This window comes from Dermacentor silvarum, chromosome 11 (genome assembly GCF_013339745.2).
Source record: "Dermacentor silvarum isolate Dsil-2018 chromosome 11, BIME_Dsil_1.4, whole genome shotgun sequence".
Lineage (NCBI taxonomy): Eukaryota > Metazoa > Arthropoda > Arachnida > Ixodida > Ixodidae > Dermacentor > Dermacentor silvarum.
Genome location: NC_051164.1, coordinates 103,927,627 through 103,947,976, shown reverse-complemented (window position 1 = coordinate 103,947,976; position 20,350 = coordinate 103,927,627). Strand labels below are relative to the sequence as shown.

The window sequence follows — 20,350 nt, the reverse complement described above, 5'->3', positions numbered from 1 at the left end:
ATATTGTCCTTGACGACCAAAATGGTCGTGTGTTTGCCGAGTTGCTACTCGCGGCCTTAACAAACATCTCCAGGTAACTCAAAGCAGGAATTGCAGTTCGTTGTGGTCCGTTTTATCCACAGTGATCCTCACGACAAGAGGTCCCCCCACACTCGATATGTCCCTCCAGTCAGTGGCCGCTTATGAAATTGCATAGCCGTGACGGTGCATCTCGTTCCAAACACCCTACCCCTCCACACCGAAATTGGATTAATTACTGTGAAAACTACAAGAAGGAGCTTAGCTTACGAGCGGGCGGAAACCTCGCCTCCAACCCTCCATCTCACCAAAATCAACAGCAGGCTTTCGAAAACGCCGGCCAAACTTCCAGACAAGTGGCGGTTCTTTTTTTTTTTTTTTTTTGTTTTGAATTGGCATAACCAATGACGGTGCATCTTTTATAACAACCCCCCCCCCCCAAAAAAAAAAAAAAAATATATTTACTGTCAGAAAAACTAGAAGCAGTTTATGAGTGGGTGGAACGCCTCTTTCCTTCTCCCTTTTTAACTTTTGGGTGAACCGCGCGTCTTCGCGCAGTTCAGCCAAAAGTTAACACGCACCAACAAGCTCAGCGAAAAACCCTTCTTCCTTCTGCCCCATCTCCCAGAAATCAGCAGCAGGCTTTTGAAAGCACGATCAAGCCCTGGCGACGCCACTCTTTTCTGGTCCCACGCGGTGTCACGTGGTCCTCGCCCGACCCGTGCTCCTCGCAGCTCCTCAAACAGGCGCCGCCATTGCTTCGCGCCGACGTCCCTTGCGGGAGGGACAGGACACTGCAGGTCATCGGAAGGAAGACGTCCAGACCCGACGCGGAGGTGGCGCCCGGCACTGGCGCCACCCTGCTGGACGACGGCGTGGCCGCCACCACCTCGTCGTCTTCTTCGTCGTCGTCCACGTGTCCCCGTCGCTTCTCGCCGCATCGCCGCGCCAGCGCCACGCACGACAGGCAAGCGGCGATCAGCGCCAGCTGGACCGGGAAGGCCGCCACCACGGCCGCTGTCAGGACGCTGGGAGTGGCGCATACCATGCGCGAGTCGCTTCCTGGACGCTGTGGAAAGGAGGAGGAGGAGGAAGGCAGCGTGAAAACTTCGCCCGCACGATCCGGGTAGGTGAGAAGTTTCAGTTTCCTGTATTGGGCGCAGTTATACGGATTACCCGGAACATTAATACACTGCTCGAATCATCGACGGCAGCAGCAGCAGTTGTCTATCATTGCAATGATAGTTCTGGGTGGCATCCTGTTTCTCCTCAGTTGTATACTGTTTGGAATTCCCCGTAAGATCACCAGGGAGCGTAGACATGTCCATGTTCATTCGAATCCTGACATAGCCAACTCTCAGCTGCCCACAGAATGCAAAGTCCTCATGGCACTTATTTTCTTGATCTTTATACTTTTCGTAAGTCACTGTCATTTTTGTCCGAGCTTTGCATTATTGTATCACGGTTATTTTACCGACTCTCCAATTGCCTCTCTCCTCATTTTTTATATTGAACGTACCTCGCGTTTTGTTGTACGTAAACCGTCATTTTCTTAGTTGGTATACTTATTGTGTATTTCGTATTATGCCAATCATTCTTACATTTTGTCCCCACCCCCTCCCCCCCCCCCCCCCCCCCCCCGACCTTGTTTTTTTACTTGCGTTCTGTTGCAAGCATTTATGTCTTACTTCACTTTTACTGTAGAGGTGCACCAGCACTGAGACGTTAGGGTTGTTCCTGGTCACATTGAATAAATAATTATGTGATTGATGAGCACAAGTTGTTTTCTTCTGTAGAAAATAGAAAAATTTGATAGCTGATGTGCTCGCTACGTCAATTTCCCCGCAGCAACCGATTTATAACAGAGCATGACAAGAGTTGTGCATGATCGAAATCAGCATCACAAGGTGGCTTACAGCTCACATTTGCATCTCCGCTATCGCGGTACATATTCAGTAAACGGTAACATGTATAAAAACAAACTGAAGATTTCACACACAGATATTTAGAATTGCGAACATGTACAGTCTTCGACATTTCTGTCTGAAGCGCTGAATTGGTGCACGGCGATGCACTCAACTCGACCTTTGTGCGTTACTGACCGGTTTGAGACGCAAGGCTTCTCACCAGCAGAAGCTACAAGAACGCGCGCTCGACGCAGGATTTAGCCCAGTACCTTGAAATCAGTAGATCCCGTATCACTGCTCATTTATTTGATATGCTGCCCAGCGGTAGATCGCTCTAGACAGAAGTGTGGAAGGGTGTATGCAGACATATATACCGCTATATATGTCTTTTATACCGCTATATATATAACCGTTTTTATATATACCGTAATCCGTCAAGGCAGCGTATGGTGGCGACACTTTGAGACGCGGTGATCAATCATAACATACTGGAAACGTTCTCTTATTCCGGGACTCTTGTCTTCAAAAAATGTCGCAGTTTCGCCCGAAAGGCGAAGCCTCAATTGCGATAGCAAATTAGTAGAGTACTATTCGGAGTACGGATAGTAGTTTTATCGGCTGCATAAACTTGGACACATTCGCTTACTAACTGAATTAACAAGCGTGGTGTCAGCGCGCACAAGCAAACACGAATAGATCACACTGAATGACCGCCGACAACGACTGTCACAACGCTGGCAGCAAGCGCAGCCGCCGCAGCGGGTGAAGGTTCGTGTGGTCTATCACTTCAACGGAAACTGAGCGGCGCATACAAAGGCCAGAGCCGTGTGGAGATAAGAGACGGTGCGGGCGACCGCCACAGCCGAGCGAAGTAAAAGCTAGTTGTTGGCAGAGTAGAAACTGCCCCCCCCCCCTCCCCCCCCCCCTCCAGCGCTGCCTTCGCGCTTTCTTCCTTTCACTTGGGAGATTGAGTGGCCAGTTTCCCTTGCGCTCGGTTGCAAGATACGCATTTCGTGCCGCAGCACAGCGTCGCCCCGCCTCCCTCCCTCCTTCCCATACCCCCCCCCCCCCCCCCAGGACTTTCGCGCGACGGAAGTCACGTTTGCTTTCCGCCGTGCGTTCGCTCTCCGTGATAGCACGCGTGCCCCGCGCGCTTTCACTCGCGCATACGGCGCGCGGTGATGATTTTATCGCCCTTGGACTTTACACTGAACCTCACGGCGTCGGCAGAAATCCGGTTGAAGTGTCCATATAATTGCTATCGCAATAAAACGAAGAGACGAAAAGATAACTTCGTGATTACTTTGTTGCCGCCGACAAATTTGCGCAATCAGATGAGTGGACGGCAGTTCGTCACTGCCATGAAAGTCTGGCCTTTCGTCTTAATTTCATACTGATGGCAGTAGGTACCCTGCCATCACTCAAGTGCTTAGGCTCTAAATTTTGGTTTGTTTTTTCACCCCAATTGGTTTGCCTCACAAAACTTCTCTTACCGACAACCCCTTTTCATTTATCTTATGATTGGCTTTCAATGCCACTTATACCTTAATCACGGCCGCTGGATAAAAAAAAAAGGTGTTATCCAGCGGCCGTGCCTTAATGGGGGTGCGGGCCAGTAGCGCACCCAGGATCTCTGCCAGGGGGGGGTTGACAGTTTGCCAATACCATCTAAACAGCACTAATTTCGATTTCTTCACGGGAAATTGTAAAAAAATGCGCTTTTTGCGAGTGTGCAGACGATTGCGCGTCTTACATCTTAGTTGCAGTACTCAAATGCGTAAGGAAAGAAAAGTGGTTAAACAAAAGGGGGGGTTAAGTCGGCCTCAGGGGGGGGGGGGGTTACAACCCCCGAATCCCCCCCCGTCGGTGCGCTACTGGTGCGGGCTCACCCCCACATTTATCTTTGCTTTCTTTTGACAAAACTAGGCCATGCAAGTTCTGCGCGCATAAATTACAGCTTCGCAAGATATATGCCATCAACGCTGATGGTCGCGTCCGCTCCCTTTGGTCAGTATGGTACAGGAGTCTCCAGTACAGTAAAACCCTAGAGTAGTAGCAACATCTTTTTTCGAAGGCAAGGTCTTTTCTGACTTCATACGGGTTGGCCTATCTGCATGAGATCTGGCTATCTATGTATGTAAGCTCCAACAAAAGGCGCAATTTCGTTACTTTCGATTGTCGTAGCGAGGCAAAAAAATGCATCAAAATGTAGTTCTCAACGAGACAAGAAACAAAAATTAGTGGAGAGTAGGTAAAATTAACGGTACGGGCGTAATTAGCGCCAATATATCCGAACATTAACCGCATTGCACCATAGACTGCACAATCTCCGGGATCGGCCCACCTAGCCTCTTGGTTGAACGACAACTCTTTTTTTAAAGCTTCCAATATTCGCACTCCTCTTCTCGCTGCCGTCTGCCTCTGCAGTATAAGCGTCGTGAACCTGCGCGACGCCGACGCAGATGCCGGCCCCTGTCCTGGACCCCGGTGTGCCAGGACGTGTCACTCACTTCGGTCCCGGCTGCTGAAGACGCCCGAGTCGGTGCCGGCCCCTCCGATGCCCTGCACGATGATCTCCCTCTGCAGCGGATACTCGGGAAGCGGCATGGTAGGCAGTATGTGCTTCTTGACGGCGCCGGACTTGCCGGCGCTCGCTAGCGTCGCGTTCGAGGCAGCGCTGGTCGTCGGGGTCACCGGTGGAGCAACGACCGACCTGCGGCTCATGCGCCTCTGAAGGCCCAGCGGTTGGAAGTACATGCGTCGTCGCCTCCGACGCTTGCCGAAGGAGCGAGCCCCGGCCGAGGCGCACGTAGCTGGCGGGCATTCGTGCAGGCAGAACTGCACCGTGACCTGCGACGCGCAGTGTCGTCGGCTTTACAGAGGTAGAAGCATACACAATCAGGCAGAGAGTGAATCCGAAGAGATGAAGGTCCAAAGGCTAAAACGGAAAAGACTACGCTTTATGACTACTATATAGGGCCGAAACTTCCATTACCAAGCCCGGAGTGACGAAAGCGGCGACGTCAACATCACCGCGGCTTAGTCGGCAGCAGTCCCGATAGCAGTCCCGATTCTATGGCAGTCGGTCCTAGTAGCATAACGCCATAAAGCAGAGTGTACAGGCCTTGTGACTTCTATGCGGCTTCGGCTATATGCTACACAGATGAAGGGAGGGAAGGATAACTAAATATGAAGGAAATAGAGAAAGAGAAGGAGAAGGTTCCCTTGACAAAGAAATTAGGCCTCGATTTAACGCCTCTAACTCTGTAAGTATGCTACTACACAAGTTGATCGTGACGTCTCGACAGCTGCACGCAACATGGATGACCTTGCACACTCGTTACGATTATCAAAGTTGCACTTTATACCTCGTATCTCTGAGAAAATCGTGATTTCGCGAAAACAGCGGCTTGCTCGCGTACGCTCAACACACCTCGAGTTTGCTGTTAGATACATCCAAAATGGGTGAAGTCCGCCTATAGTGCTGTCAAGAAATGCTTAAGCCGATGGTGGGATCCAATCTCCGTCTTCCAGCACAGCAGCCGAATGATCTAAACATTCGGCCACGATCGCACGAATGCTTCTCTCATACCAAAGTTGCTCGTTGAAACGTAGATCTAGGTGCGCGCGTCACGTGCCAGTTTCTCGCATTCTTCCCGCGCATTCAACACAGGTTTGAGACGCTGTGCTGACTTCAGGATCGGCATCGGCCTATATGTTTTCCGTATGGTACCTCCAAGTTGGGTGGAGTCCATCTATAATGCTATCGCATTAAAAAAGATCGCGTTGTCGAAAACACTCACACAGCCCCCCCCCCCCCCCCCCCTCCCCCAGTCGAGCCTAAAGATTATATCAATCAATCTCGAAAATTATTTTAGACCAGTATAAAGTATTCTTCCAAAATTGGATCTTCATTCACTTATTGGACCAAGATTGACTGTTTCTGGTCGAAATTAACGCGATAATTCCTTTATTTCATTGTTTTAACTTGGCGCCGAGCACTAAGCGTCTCTACGCGACTGTGACGTCACGAATTTTCAAAGCACCTTCTCGAAGACGAAGCACCTTCAAAGCACCTTCCTAGCTCTTTGGCAGAGCTAGGAAATATTCTGAAATCTTGATAGATATAAAGACTGCGGAGGTTCCAAACGCGTTTTAAAGGCCAGACCGCGTACGTACCACATTTATCTCCCCGCGGACTGCACTGTGATATGTTCCGCATAGGGGTGAGAGGGCATTCTGAGATAAGTGCAGATTAAGGCTGAGCATCAATTTAGAGATATAATCTGATTAATTGGAACATTTTATTCGAATATTATTGAGAATTTTATCGTATTTTGCGATTTATATACACATGACATAAAAATATCAAAAGTGATAATTGTTTTACGGAAATTTCGAATAAAAAAGTAATCATGATACTTGAATATGAATAGTCGTTTTTATTTCTTTCCGCGTTTTCGTGTTCATGTTCTCTGCTTTTTTCCGTACCGCTGTGGCCCTTATCACGTCTGCGACACCTTGCTCGAATAGACATATATCACGCATATCAGACTCACTCAGATGTAATCACAAGTCCAGCTACAGACTAGGATACCTATTCGCTTGGCCACTTGTCCCTGCTACTTTTGTGTGCAGCGCGCATGGGTGGCTTTAGCCCGTACTCCCGAGACACATACACGCAGGTACCGTCTCGATCGGAACGCCTCGATCGGCCAGTATTTCCCGTTGTTGAGCGTGTCAAGCGGTGACGCCGGTGCCGACGTTTGCTTCATCAGCCAAGTAATTGCCATTAAAATAAGTAAAACATCGATATACCGAACACGGATATAACGAATTATCGGATATACCGAAGTAAACGTAAAAACTTTCGCACTGGTGTCAGTGTGTAGCAAATACATGCTTGCCAGGAATATCAGATATAACGAAGATATTTCAGTGTCCCATCCGACTTTGTTATACGAGGTTAAACTGCATATCGTAATCGCGAGTGAAGCATTAACTGGAAGGTTAATCCATCAATCGCCGAACCCTATAGGGTAGGATTGATGGTGCCGAAGGTTAAAAACCACGAAGGTCGCGCGGCTGAATTCGCTGCAGGGTGGCGAGCTTGAGCAGAAGTGAAGCCTAACATAATCTACAGTTGGCTCATTGTTGACGTAGAATGTTTTGACAGCGTAGACGACAAGGACACATTCACGCGTGAATGAACACACACGCAGCGCCCGAGTGTGCTGCCTTGTGCAGACGTCCTTGTCTCCTGCGCTGTCAAAGTCAATTACGTCAAAGCGTGCTTGAGTTCAAAGGTTTTCCTACAAAAATTACCAGAGGCAGCTGCGATGGTTCGGCTATCATTGGAACAGTGTTAAGTACATGGATTTGCCTTATCTTCGTACTTGTGACTTCAGACATTCTTCTTTTTGTTTATTACGCCTTATCTTTATAAAATAAAAAAAATCGTTTTCTTTTTCTAGACTATTGAAGGCAGTTTGTCTCTGCGCGCATGCACAACCGCTGTAAATTTTTGTATCTATAAGGCAATACATTCTTGAATTGACCACAGAAAACGATCAATCCTCAATTTTCAACTCCGTTTGGAGCCAGAAGGACGAATTTTTGCCAAATCGATGTACTCCCTCTAGTACTCCCTCATGTAGTTGAATCTCGCAATTTTTGTAAAGAACTGACTTACAAAACCAAGAAAGTAAAACAATTTTAAGGAACTAATTTCGCGGACCCTCTTATCTGCGGAATACTCTTCCAACCGCCATGCTAGCGTGGAGAGAACTCAAGGAAACCAGCAGTATGAAAACAGTAACCGACTTGCCTATCTACCTTCTTAAGCATCTATTCTAATTTAACCGACGCTCGCACAGTTCTGTCGCTCACACTCGTGCAGGGTTTTGTGACGCGTGATACCTGAAAGCGGACGACAACGTCGTCGGCGAACTTGAAGGCTTCAAACCGGCTCTGCAGCGTCCTTGTCTTGTCTCCGGGCAACTTCTCCAAAGCGGGGAAGATGTTTCTGTCCGTAGGACAGCTGCGTTGCCGATAAAGGAACAAAAATTACACAACGGACACCACCTTTGTTCCTTTGTTGCGCAGAAAGCCTCGGCAATTCAATTACCGCACATGTACAGCGGTGTGCATCGCTGCAATTTATTTATTTATTTTTTTTTTGACGTGAAACATCTTTCATCTTGGTCCGAGGGGGTGTTGTTTGCTTAAACCGCATGTAATGAAAACATGTTATAGCATTATCGCTTTGCAACACTACCCATGCGCCTTACTGTGGTATCGTTGCGTAGAGGAAAGCAGCCATTACTCGATCATACGTGAGTCGTGTGCACAGATGGCGCCACTGTCGCACCATGCATGACGCAACCGGAGCTAAATTTAGTATCGCGAGCGGCGTTCAGAGAAGCACAGCTCGGCAGTATACGCTTGTCCATCCGAGCGGGAGTGGTCGCGTCTCAGAGAGCTCATTCTGCCGTAGTAGGTATTATTTGTCAAAGTCAAACCTGTGCACATCAGGAGTTATAAGGCCTATACAAGTGTACAATGCATTGCAGCAATTTCACGCTTACTCGGCTATGGCTGCCCCCGCGTTCGACAATGAAGGGTCCACAGATGGCGTGAATAGGCTAGGGCACCATGACAGAGGAAACTCCAACCGCACTGACCACGGTGCAACGTGTCCGCCTCCATAGGGAGCGCGAGCCCGGTAAATTGGGCAAGTGCTGGATCCCCAGCCATCTACGAGTGCATACTGTAAAATAATTGACACCCTTACACGTGGAAAAGTGTGTAAATCTCTTTATAACTCGCACCTTACACCATTTCAAATTTAAGGGTGTGAAGTATAGACAGATTTACACCCTTTCTCACATGTAAGGGTGTAAATTACTTTACAGTGTGCGGTGGGCTCGAGCGGTACAGGTCAGTGTCGCGTGCCACCACTAGCGGGAGTCACTTATCTACCCTAGTGCGCAAACGCCCTCTGCGAAACACACGGGACCACTATACGAATAGGGAGAGCGCACGATTGCAAAACTAGACCGTAAGGCCCCCCGCTAACTGTATCATAAATTAAGCGTGTAAGCTCTCTAATGTGCGAATAACTGTAACTTGTGTATTTGGTTACGCCATTTATGGACGTTAGTGCTAATATACATTCTCCCCTGAAACCACAAAACGTTTCACGCGCACGCCCCACTGCGGCTGCGTAGTGATACAGACTACCCGATTTTTTTTTAATTGTACCAACGCAATCCTCTCCGTGGCCAGAAGAAATAAAGGAAAACAAGTTGTTCCAATGATCATTTATGTGGACCCGCGTTTGCGCAATTACAGGATTGAGCACCATATAACTGGACGATCCTGTCCACGTTGTCAATGACTGTACATCAGCTGCACTTACCCCGCACTGTCGATGAGAACGATAGAGTCGTCGTTCTGGCCGCTCGTCGCGACGAGGTTCCTCGCGAACAGTCCGAAAACGCCTGGGGAAAAATATTTGTGTAAAAGAAAAAGGTCCAGCAGGTTTACGCGACATTTAGTAGGCACACGTCGAGACACCTTGAGCAGAGTGCGAACACCCACAGGCTCGCAAGAATCTCCGAATGCAATATTTAGATTATATATAGTTCATGCATATATATATATATATATATATATATATATATATATATATATCACCAAAGTCATCAGAAGTTTGTACGAACACATAATAAACGCTGCGAAGGCTCTCCGCCAGATGCCACGGGGACTGACTGCTCTGTCAGGGTAATCGCAGCACTGTTTATTAATTACTGGCTTTATAATACGCATGCAAGCTTTGCTCAGTTCCTGCATGAACGAGTTTTGGAAAGAGTAGAGAGATCAAGAATTAAGGGACTCAATAGGAAGTGTTATCTTGCCCGCAAAAGTATCACCGTTTGCGGAATGCCCGGTTGCCGGAAAGGTGTAGGTACGACAGAAACAACTCCGGTAGCGACATCTTGTGGCGCAGAGTTTAACCGGAGAGCACACACAGCTAACACCGCAGTGAATGACCATATTTTACTTAAGTCTCGGTGTAAATCGTTGGTAGCGACGTAAGCGCTAAAATGCAGTCATTTTGTGATTTTTCCTTTGACGAGAACACTCGCGCGACACAAATGTTCTCAACGTTGGTCAAAAAAAAAAAAAGTTGGTCAAAGCGACACCTTGTGCGCTTTGACACCTTGTGCGGAACCATATGCGGCAGTAGCTTCGCTACTGCCGCATATGGTTCCGGTAACCTGGTAATCCGTGAACGGTAACAAGTTTATGGACAAGCTAAAACTCTCTGATGTTAGGGAACACTACAGGTCTGGTGAGCAATAAAACTTAAAAATTATTAGGGAGTTTTAGAAATAGGGCCAGGAGTACGAAAGAACGAGAGAAAAGAAAAAAAGTTGTCGAAGTTTCACCTGAAAGGCGAAGCATCAATTGCGAGAGCAAATTTGTAGAGAGCTATACGGAATAATGATATTAGCTTTATCAGCTGTATAAACTTGGACATGCAGCAGCACCGGCAACACGCAGAACTGTTGTCGACGCCGTCGGCGTTTTGCCCGCGTTCGCTCAAAATGCGTGCGGCGTTGGTGACTGTTGCCGGAGCCTCTGATAGAAATAGGCACTTGGTGCCGCAGCTAAACGTCGCCTCCCTTTCCTCCCCCTCCCCCCCCTCCCCCACGGCCTCTCGCGCGTCGGAAGAAGGCGCGTTTGCTCTACATATATGGTGATTGTAAAGGAGGAAAGAGACGCCTACTTCTGCAGCCCTTAAGCGAGCACGGCGCAGAACGCGCGTTTGTTCTCCGCCGTGCGTTCACTCCCCGTGAAAGCGCGCGCCTTTCGCGCCCTTTCACTCGCACATACAGCGCTCGGCGCGCGGCGACGATTTCATCTCCATTGACGTCATACGGAACCTCACGGCGACGGCGACGGCAGAAATCTGCTTTTGAGTGTCCATTTAATTGCTATCGCAATAAAAAAAACAGTGAAAAAATGTCACAGTTTCGCCCTAAGGGCGAAGCAATGAATGCGATAGCAACACAGCAATGTCATACGAAGTAAGGTGAGCGGCTTTGGTAGCAATATGAATTGTAGTAAACATGAGCTGATTAAGTAAGCAGGTGTGCTGCGGCGTAAGTAGACCGACATGAAGAGAGACTCGATGACCACGAGAAGGCGCGTGTGAAACGGTGGTGTTCATGAGAAGCGCTTCCCGTGGGCAGCGCGTGCGAAGGGACACACCTGTAGCGCTGCACTGCCGATCCGAGCAGCATTGCGTGTGTAGCGTGCGTTGGAAAATGTGGCCCGACTATTACGAACTGAATGAACAAGCGTGGTGTGAGCGCGCACAAACACGAAGAGATCACACTGAATGACAGCAGACAACGACTGTCAAAACGCTGGCAGCAAGCATACGCCGCAGCGGGCGAAGGTACGTGCGGTCTATCGCTTCAACGGAAACTGAGCGGCGAATGCACTTAAAGGTCAGAGCCGTGTGGAGATAAGAGACGGTGCGAGCGAGCGACGAGCACGGTTGTTGGCAGAGAAGTGCGCCCCCCCCCCCCCCCCCCCCCTGCTCCCTCCGGCGCTGGCTTCCTGCTTCCTTGCTTGCGCGTGGGAGATTGAGTGCGTTCGCTCTCCGTGATAGCGCGCGTTTCCGCACGCTTCCTCTCGGGCATACGGCGCGCGGCGAAGATTTTATCTATAGGGAACCTCACGGCGACGGCGACGACGACGCCGACGGCAGAAATCCGGTTCAAGTGTCCATATAATTGCTATCGCAATAAAAGAACGCAAGCTGAGTGTGGCGTTCAGGGCACGCTAAGCCAGTTGGGGACGCTACTTCGAAAGCTCCCTAGCATCAACAAACTTTGGATGTCTACTTCTAAAACTCCTAAATGTTCACGAAGTATTTTTTCAAAACTTATTCGAATGCATTCTTTTAAAACCTTTATTCAGGTGGCGGGAAGGGGTTCATTATTACGGAAGAAAATGAAGGCCAAGCTCTCCCTTTTTTGAAATTCACGCAGAAAATTTGCTCTGCACCAGTCCCTCAGTGCGACGTCAAGAATATTAACGCATTTACTGGTATTCGGGTCTTTTTGAGGAAGTAAAACTCGTCGAAGCTAATAATATTGCACTGTATACGTTCATACAACAGGTGTACGCGTGCCTACGGGTAAATAAATTTCCTTGTCAGCTTTAGTTCCGTTATAACTCAATAGAGCCCTTTCGAGTAGAACGCCGCGAACTCAATGACGTCACAGCGTCGGGAACTCCCGTGGAGGCTTTCCTAGGTATGCTTGATTGAGGCGCAGATATACATTTTGTGAAAAGGGGATAGAAAGGAGAAAACAGTGAAGCGCCTGATTGTGTCAGCGATACATCTATCACATTGTGTTCCGCGGAAATTTGCTTTTTAGATGCGAGAGCATGTTATGCTCGGGGCAGTGTCCGTTCTGCGGCGTCCGCACCCATACTGCGCATGCGCAACTCTCCCTTATTCTCCTCTCCTACGCAGGTGTGCGCTCTCCTCCTCCCCTCTCCCCCTCTCCGCCACAGGTGCGGCGCAGCAAATCTGCACATAAATCTCTCTCACTCTCCCTCTCTCTCTCTAAGGGTACGCCGGTAGGCGGCGCAAGTGTCGCGGCGCAGTATAAAGCGCGCGTTCGCTGTGCTTCCGTCACCGACTCCTAGCGCACCGACGCTAGGAATCACGTACGATCTCTAAATAAAGACGCAACAACCCCCTACAAACGTCTCCTCTCTTCTCAATACATTCTCTCACTCTAACTACCATTGGGTTGTGTTGCCAACTGAAACGAAACGGAAACTCGATGCGCACCCCCCGCGATGCTTTTGCATCCCACCGTGGTTGCCCGTAGGGTGAGATGATGTGACTTCTTTGACAGCGAAGCTGTTAAAGCCATTCGTAATTTGTGGTTTGTGGTTCGTAGCCAAAAACTATAAATAAAGAAAAGAAACTTTGTTATTTTCTTTTATTTATTCAAGCGGGATTCGAACCCGTGTACCCACGGTCCCAAGGCGAGCGCCACAGCCACTGTGCAATAAAGGTAGGCTATACAGCCACACTTGCGGAGCATGCATTTATGCGAACCATATGATTGCGTTCGAGCGTCGTCGGCCACAGCTGGGGCGTTCGCACGCTCGTGCTTTGCGAGATGAAGAAGCGGTTTTGCGTGCTATGCTCGGGAGAGATAAACAAAATGAGAGAGAGAGAGAGAGAGAGAGAGAGACGCATTCACAGAGCGGGTCTGCTGGAACGCGGTGTCGGCATTGCAACGCGTGTCGGTGTTGCAAGCTGCGCTATGCAACGCGTAGTGACGGCCGTAAGTCCGAGACGCGCGAAAACAAATGATCATAATGAGTAATAAGATGAAAAGTTCGCGCGCACTTCCGGAAAATGCTGGGCTATGATCGCCCAGCTTCGCTGCTTCAAGCGTTGCGCGGCCGAGTGCAAGGTTAAGCGTTTTATTTATTTTTTTTCAAACTATGTTATCATGACCATATAGTTCTACGTCACAGCTTGGCTCGTACGCACTCGCAGAAGTTGTCTTTTTTTCTGTATGTTTCCGAGGCTGTAATTAAACAGTTGGTAGCTTGGCGCTTTACTGCCTTCTCCTTTCTGTCCCCTTTTCACGAAATATATTTCGCCACAATCAAGTATACCTAGGAAATCTAAGCGCGCAACTTGCCCAAGAAGTTCTTTTGGAATATCCCATGGAGGCCTATCGCAACCAGTTTTTCGTCGTTCAGTTGTGCATCTTTTGTAACTTGCCGAGTCTCCTCTCCCGGCAAGAGGAAGAGGTATTTTGGTACTGAAAAAGAGTAATTCACTGGTATGGCTAAACTATCACATTATTATTTGAATTTCATTGAATTGATTTATTTTCACCAAGGTAATAGCTATAACAACCTTGAATGGCCCACTGCCTCAGCTTATACACTGACAACAGGGTAGGTGTGCGGAATTATGCTAACAAGATATATCAGTCGCATGTAAACAAAAGCAAAAAAAAAGCTATAATAGCAGTGAAGAAATACAGAGAAGTATATGTTGAATTACAGAGCACGTAGATCAATCGTAAGCATACGAAACAACCTGTATCTATCAGTTCGACAAAATAGAGCGATTCAGTGTAGATATATTTTATATAAAGCTTGTTAGGCAGTGCATCATTACAACAAATGCAGACAGTAAAGTTCAGACAGAGGTGTTGCCATTTACTTGTTGCATACGATTTAATATGTTAGGCAATTGATGTGCGACCAGCTGCTTGCCAAAGTTTGTGCCTTTCATGCGGACAAAAAATGAAGAAGCGTGTCGCGTATGACAGCGTAGTTTCCTATAGTCAAGGAAGTTTGTTTAGTTCCTAGTCAGTGTGCACTGTCCCTATAAGAGCTGAACGCAATCAAAAGCTCTAAAGGCGGGTCCCACCGAATGCGCATTCGCGACCAGTTCGGCGTCTGAGTGTTCAGCGTTCTATACAGTGTATCGGAGGCCACTCACTGTCGTCGTCCATCTCGATGCGCAAGAACAGCTCGTCGCCCAGCTTGGCGCCGGCCACGTCCACTCCCGCTCTGTCCGTGATGCGAAGGCGCACGTTCGGCGACGGGGCAGTCGCGTTGACTACGCCCGGCACTCGGCTCGCCGTACCCACACCGCTGAATGGAAAACATGTCTCGTGAGAGCGACAGACGGGCAGACTATTATTGCGAAAACTGACTGTGTAGTCGGGTACTGATACTACATCAGGTACTTGCCCACGGGCCTTCACTTTAGGCGCTCTCTTTCCAAACAAATAAGCAAACAAGCAAACTAACATCTCAGTGCTGGGGCCCCTAACGCATTGACACTGAGCGGAAAAGCATGCCGCGGTCTAAGACAAGCGAACACACACACACACACACACACACACACACACACACACACACACACACACACACACACACACACACACACACACACACACACACACACACACACACACACACACTATGGAGAAACAAGAACCACAAGTGGCGCTCACCCCACGAGCACCTTGTAGGTGTTGGTGACCGTGCGGTTTCCGGTGTCGAAGATGCAGAACAGCTTGACGATCCTGTCGCCCTTCTGCTGAATCACCGGATGCTGCTGGATCACAATGGTGCTCGTGAATCGGCCCCGGTCCTGCGAGCAGCCGGCAACGCGCCACAGAGCATGCTTCGGTGGCACAGTTAACCATGACGGGGCCTCAAAGATATCCGGGCTTCTACCGAGCCACGCTAAATAAGCTTGGAATCGACCAGTATCAATTCGGGGCTATTTTTCGCCTAAATGGCTTAATTACAAGCGCTCACTACCAAGACAAAACTCGACCATTTTTTTTTTCGATTTTGCGCACAGACTGCAGAGGCACTGTTCTCAGTGTTGCGTCACGCATTGAAAAAAAAAAAATCGCGTGTTGGGGCCGTTATGACGCAGGAAAGTTCTCTCGGCTTAGTCTTTCGTTTTATTATAACGGCATCTGATCGTCAATTACCGGTAGACAATCAACTAGACGGGAGTAGACGCTGTCAATGCCCATGACGTCATGGGAAGCCAGTGCGGAAACAAAATGGCGAATATTGGTGGACACGGTTGTTTCATTAGAAAGTACTACTTTAGACACGTTATAATTCTTTTTCTTTCTCTAGTTTTCTATAAAAATGACACAAGTATAGCATTTTCAAGAAGCTATATGCAAAAAATGCCTAGATACGAAAGCCCGAAAATACTTTCATACAAATGTCCACAAAGCATATTATCTGCAAGAATTTGATTTGTACCTCAATGCTATACCTAACAGCCCCGCGACACCACGCTGAACCAGGAAAACGTCATTCTGGCCGATGTTTACGCGTCCATAGAACACTGTAGCGCCCCTGGAAAAATCCGGCAAATAGTCGTCATCGTAGAGAAGAGAATCAACTGTTTATACAGCAAGCTTTAAAAGACAATTTTATAAAGTTTTCTCGACCCACATCGCAAAACTTACAACGTTGTAAGTTGAGCTTCATCGCACGACTATATATGGCTGGACATACAACGTGACTGACGCACACGGTTTTAATATGCCGGAATTAGATTCGCTGTGTCGGAAATAAGGGCCGAAAGACGCGATTGTGCAACATATTATTTGGTTTGGCTTCAAGTTTGGTTCGGAAAACTTTTCGATATGCAGGGTATTTCAGAAAGTGGCGTTCGAAATTTCCTAAACATAGGGAAGATACGATCAGAAAGCGGCTGCCTCGGCATTGTCTTTCTCACAGGCACATTTAGTGCAAAATGGCAGAATGCAGTCGCTATGACTTCATTAATCTCAAAGCATCATATCTCACGTGTACGCCGTCTCGTTGCCTCAAGCGTAAACTGATTTGTTTGAGCCTTCGATTCCTCTAGAATGCAACGTAATCCTTCGTCGTAGATAAACTATTACCGAATCCTGAGGAGACACAGTCCAAACTTTATGACGTCACACTGAGCTAGCGCGGAAACTTCAATCGCGTCTACAATTCTAACGTACCTTTTTTAACTCCGAAGCATTTCTTGGCGAACATTTCCCACATTGAGAGTATCTATCTATCTATCTATCTATCTATCTATCTATCTATCTATCTATCTATCTATCTATCTATCTATCTAGCCGCCTACGTCTTGGTGCTCTCATGGTCGTTTCGTTAACTTGGTAGACTCCCCGCACACTGCTTCGCATAACATCGATTCCCACAGGGCATGGGATCTGCCGGCTTTTTTTTTTTTTTCTTGGGCTTGTAGAGGCTCCGAATACGGTAAGTAAAACCTTTCTGCTGCTCTAGAAGTGCGATTTCCAAATCCCTCTTAATTACACAGTGCGAGATGTAAAGGACTCACGTCTTCGGAGACTCCGCACCGCCGATCCATGAGTCCCATGACGAGCGTGGTCTCCCGAGACCCGCGTCCCTGGACGTCGCAGCCGGCCGTCTCGTCTCGCGGGTAGATCCTTCCCGCGAACGGATCCTTGGTGTGCAGAGTGAGCGCCATGGACTCACGCGTGCACGACAGTTGCACGGCTGCACGGTGTGGCGAGGAGACGAGGCGTTGCCGAAAAGGAGCTTTAGAACCGAGAAGAGTCCACTGCCGCGTTAGCTTGTAAAACCCTGGTTAGCTTTAGCACGGCCTCCGAGGTAGTGCAGCGTCATGGTACAAGTACAACATTATCCCTACCATAGTTGCCCTTCAGCCCACTGAGGACTACTACTACCGGCATTCTTTGCGGCAGCTGTGGCGTAGTGAAACTGGTAGCGAAACAAGCCTGTCACTCTGCTCATGCCGAATGCCGCGAGCAATTTGAGGAAACGCCGAAATTGTGTTCACCATGAGCCGATGACATGTGAATTCGAATTTGACATGTTACTGTTCAGCAGGCGGCTCCCCTGCCTTAAAGTTTAGCGCCATTGAGCAGTCTTATGCTGGGCATGCGTATTTAGCGCACTACGGCTAAACTACACCTAATCTTGCACGAACTGCGCTTAAACGTATAGTTTCCGAATGGTCGTGCGTCAACTCGATATGAGGCTCACAAAGCTGTATACTGGATTTTTTGTCAACCACGGCACTGTATTCTCGTTTGTAACAATCAGCACGTGACTCCTTTTTCTCTTTCTCTTTTTTTTTCTTCTCGCCTCCGTAAGCGGGTGGGCATGGTGCCCCGTTTAGGAGACAATTGCTAGACCGCTTTTTATTCTCTTTGTTAAATTAAATTCTATCAAACCACCATCACTATCAAAACCACTATCAGATAATGAGGGACACCGTAGTGAGAGACTGCGGATTAATTTTGAGCACCTGGGTTTTTTTAACCTGCTCCCAATGCGCGGAACACGGGTGTTTTTGCATTTCGCCGCCATCGAAATGCGGCCGGGATTTGATCCCGCGACCTCATGCTTAGCCGCGCACCACCATACAGCCGCTGAGCCACCGCTGTGGGTTCTCTCGTTTTGTCATCGATGTTTGTATATATTCACGCGATTAATAATAATGATAATAATAGATGCAATTTCGGCATGCGCTTTTCACGTTGCTCGAGGGAAGTGTACGTACGCTCCGGACAGGTGGGCCTCTGGTAGAAGCCGACGCCGGGAGTCATGCGCAGCGCGAAACCTCCGAGGCTGACCGTGTCGTCCCCGGACATGGCGCAGACGCCCGCGCCCGGCGCGAAGCTGTAGCTGCGACACGTGAACTCACGGCACGTCTCGCACATCGAGCGACACTGGTCGGCGCTGAAGGCGCTGCGCACCTGGTCGGCCCGTCGCAGGTCCACGTCCTTGTGCAGCTCGAAGTCGCAGTTGGCCGCGTGGCCAGAGGACGCTGCGCGTGCGCGCGGGAAGAACAGCTTGTGAGCGCCACGCTGGCACAGCTGCTTTATACAGCAAACCTCAGATTTCTTTCTTTCGTTTTTAATGCGAAATCATTATATGGCTCGTGAAGCCAAAAATCCGGCGGCGTGGCCGGAGATGCTACAAAAAGTCACGTGGTCACAGAGAGAGACGCGCCGGTGGCCGGTCTATTGACCCTTTTCGCGGAGCAGTTTGTTTTAGAGAAACGAGATGGCGCTCACGGCGGCGCGCCATACCTCTCCTCAGCGACCGTGCACGAATACGAAACCATTACCGCTTCTACCTTGCTTCTGTGCGATCAGCTGTCGGAAATGCAACTGAGTTTTCGCTAACACACTGTGCTCCAATCATGCTAGATTGAATAATGTGGATTGAAGAGGTGTGCAGTAGTTCGCTGCAAAAATAGTGACTGGCATGTTAAGGAATAGAATGAATCTGTGTGGCCAAGTTCGAGGACCGCTGCTGCAACTGTACGAACGTTTTACCGGCACTTTCCTCGAGGATACAGAAATTTGCTCATCCGCCAGCCTTGTATCGCTAACCTTCAAAGAAAGGGCTTCATCCCCAGAACGTCGGCAAGAGTGCATGAGTATCACTCGTTAAACAATGACAAAGGGAGTATCGCCGCTTCCTGTCATAGTAAGTTTCGCACACGTTATCTATACACATCTGTTCCAAATGGCAGGAAAACTTACGCCCACTCTATCGCCGACGTATCAAGAATAAGTGAATGGGCGCACACTTGAATATATGCGCACTGTATACGCACAATAAATGACGGACTATATACCTATGGCGCACGAATGGTCGAAGCTGAATGTTTCGTGACGGTCCACAAGAGTAAGCGAGTTACTAGCTGTAATATATATTTGCTACAAGGTATTACGATGTACAAAACAGCTACGTTTCAAGCCTTCTGCGCAGCAAGAACAAATCTATCGGAACTGAGCACACCCGCGAGCGATTAGGCAGCAAATAATCAGATAGTGGCCGCACCGAGGAACTTCACTGAGTCAGAAACTGACAAGCCACTGCTTCAAAATATTTTTCGAATAAAAAACAAAGAGCAAGACACACTAATCCTGACTGAATTCATAATCGGAAAGCTTGGATAACTTGGAATACATATTTAGCCCCGCTTTTAGAACAAGCACCATATGCGCTGCTTGCGCCGTTTGGACATAGCTTAATCAGCTCCTAAAGCGCTTTTACATGTTCTCTGAAGCTGTGATCAAAGCTTCGTGTCGTCCGTCGAGTCACCGTCTACGATATCTCCGAAAACAGAGGTTTTCTAAGCTGCGCCAGCGTCATACACTTCCATTCTAAATAGGGAGGCAACTGAGGCAGTTGACGCAAGCAATGGACGCGTCACCACGTGATCAAACATGGCAGCGCCCACGGGATCGCCGGGAAAAGGGTCAATATATAGCGCCGGGCGTCGCGGCGCATCCAGTCGGTGCGGTGATTTCGGGGAGTTCTGTCGTGCGCTCCGATGGCCCACTCCCAAAATTGGTTTAAGGTGGATTAAAGTGGATTACGGTGGATTGATGTCGGTACAACTTAGAGCAAGGTGGATTAAGGTGGAATTAAGGTAGAGATTTAGTTTAAGGTGATAACTTAGACAAGTCATTATGCTTTCGCACACAAATCACGTAAGGATACTTAAGTGACTGTCAATGTTTTTTTTCATAATCAGTCATATATACTCAAAAATACAAGTTAATGAACTGGCTTGCATATGTCTGGAGTCGTCATCTCTCATAACACGTTGATTGAATGTGAAGAAGTTCCGAAAAGAAGTTATCCCGGAGCACATAGGTTCGCACCGGTCTAAGAATATTTAGCTTGTTTGTGCAACTAATTGCTATTCACGGAATACCAGATTATCGGAGACGTAAGAGTGAGCAGCCGCGTTGGTGGCTCCATCTTCCGGTGCAGAGGATAACCAGAGAGCACACACACATAACACT

At 48.4% G+C, this 20,350-nt stretch overlaps 1 protein-coding gene across 1 annotated transcript in view; it reads right to left on the bottom strand.

Moving 5' to 3' along the window:
- Window positions 1-20,350, bottom strand: part of LOC119432804 (neprilysin-1) — an 85,733-nt gene that overhangs the window by 50,622 nt on the left and 14,761 nt on the right. Inside the window, exons 5-9 of the mRNA XM_049658399.1 lie at window positions 18,085-18,351; window positions 16,876-17,054; window positions 15,014-15,153; window positions 14,494-14,648; window positions 9,346-9,427 (exon numbers count right to left, since the gene is read on the bottom strand). Coding sequence (XP_049514356.1) covers window positions 9,346-9,427; window positions 14,494-14,648; window positions 15,014-15,153; window positions 16,876-17,054; window positions 18,085-18,351 — 823 coding nt within the window. The remainder of the gene's footprint in view (window positions 1-9,345; window positions 9,428-14,493; window positions 14,649-15,013; window positions 15,154-16,875; window positions 17,055-18,084; window positions 18,352-20,350) is intronic.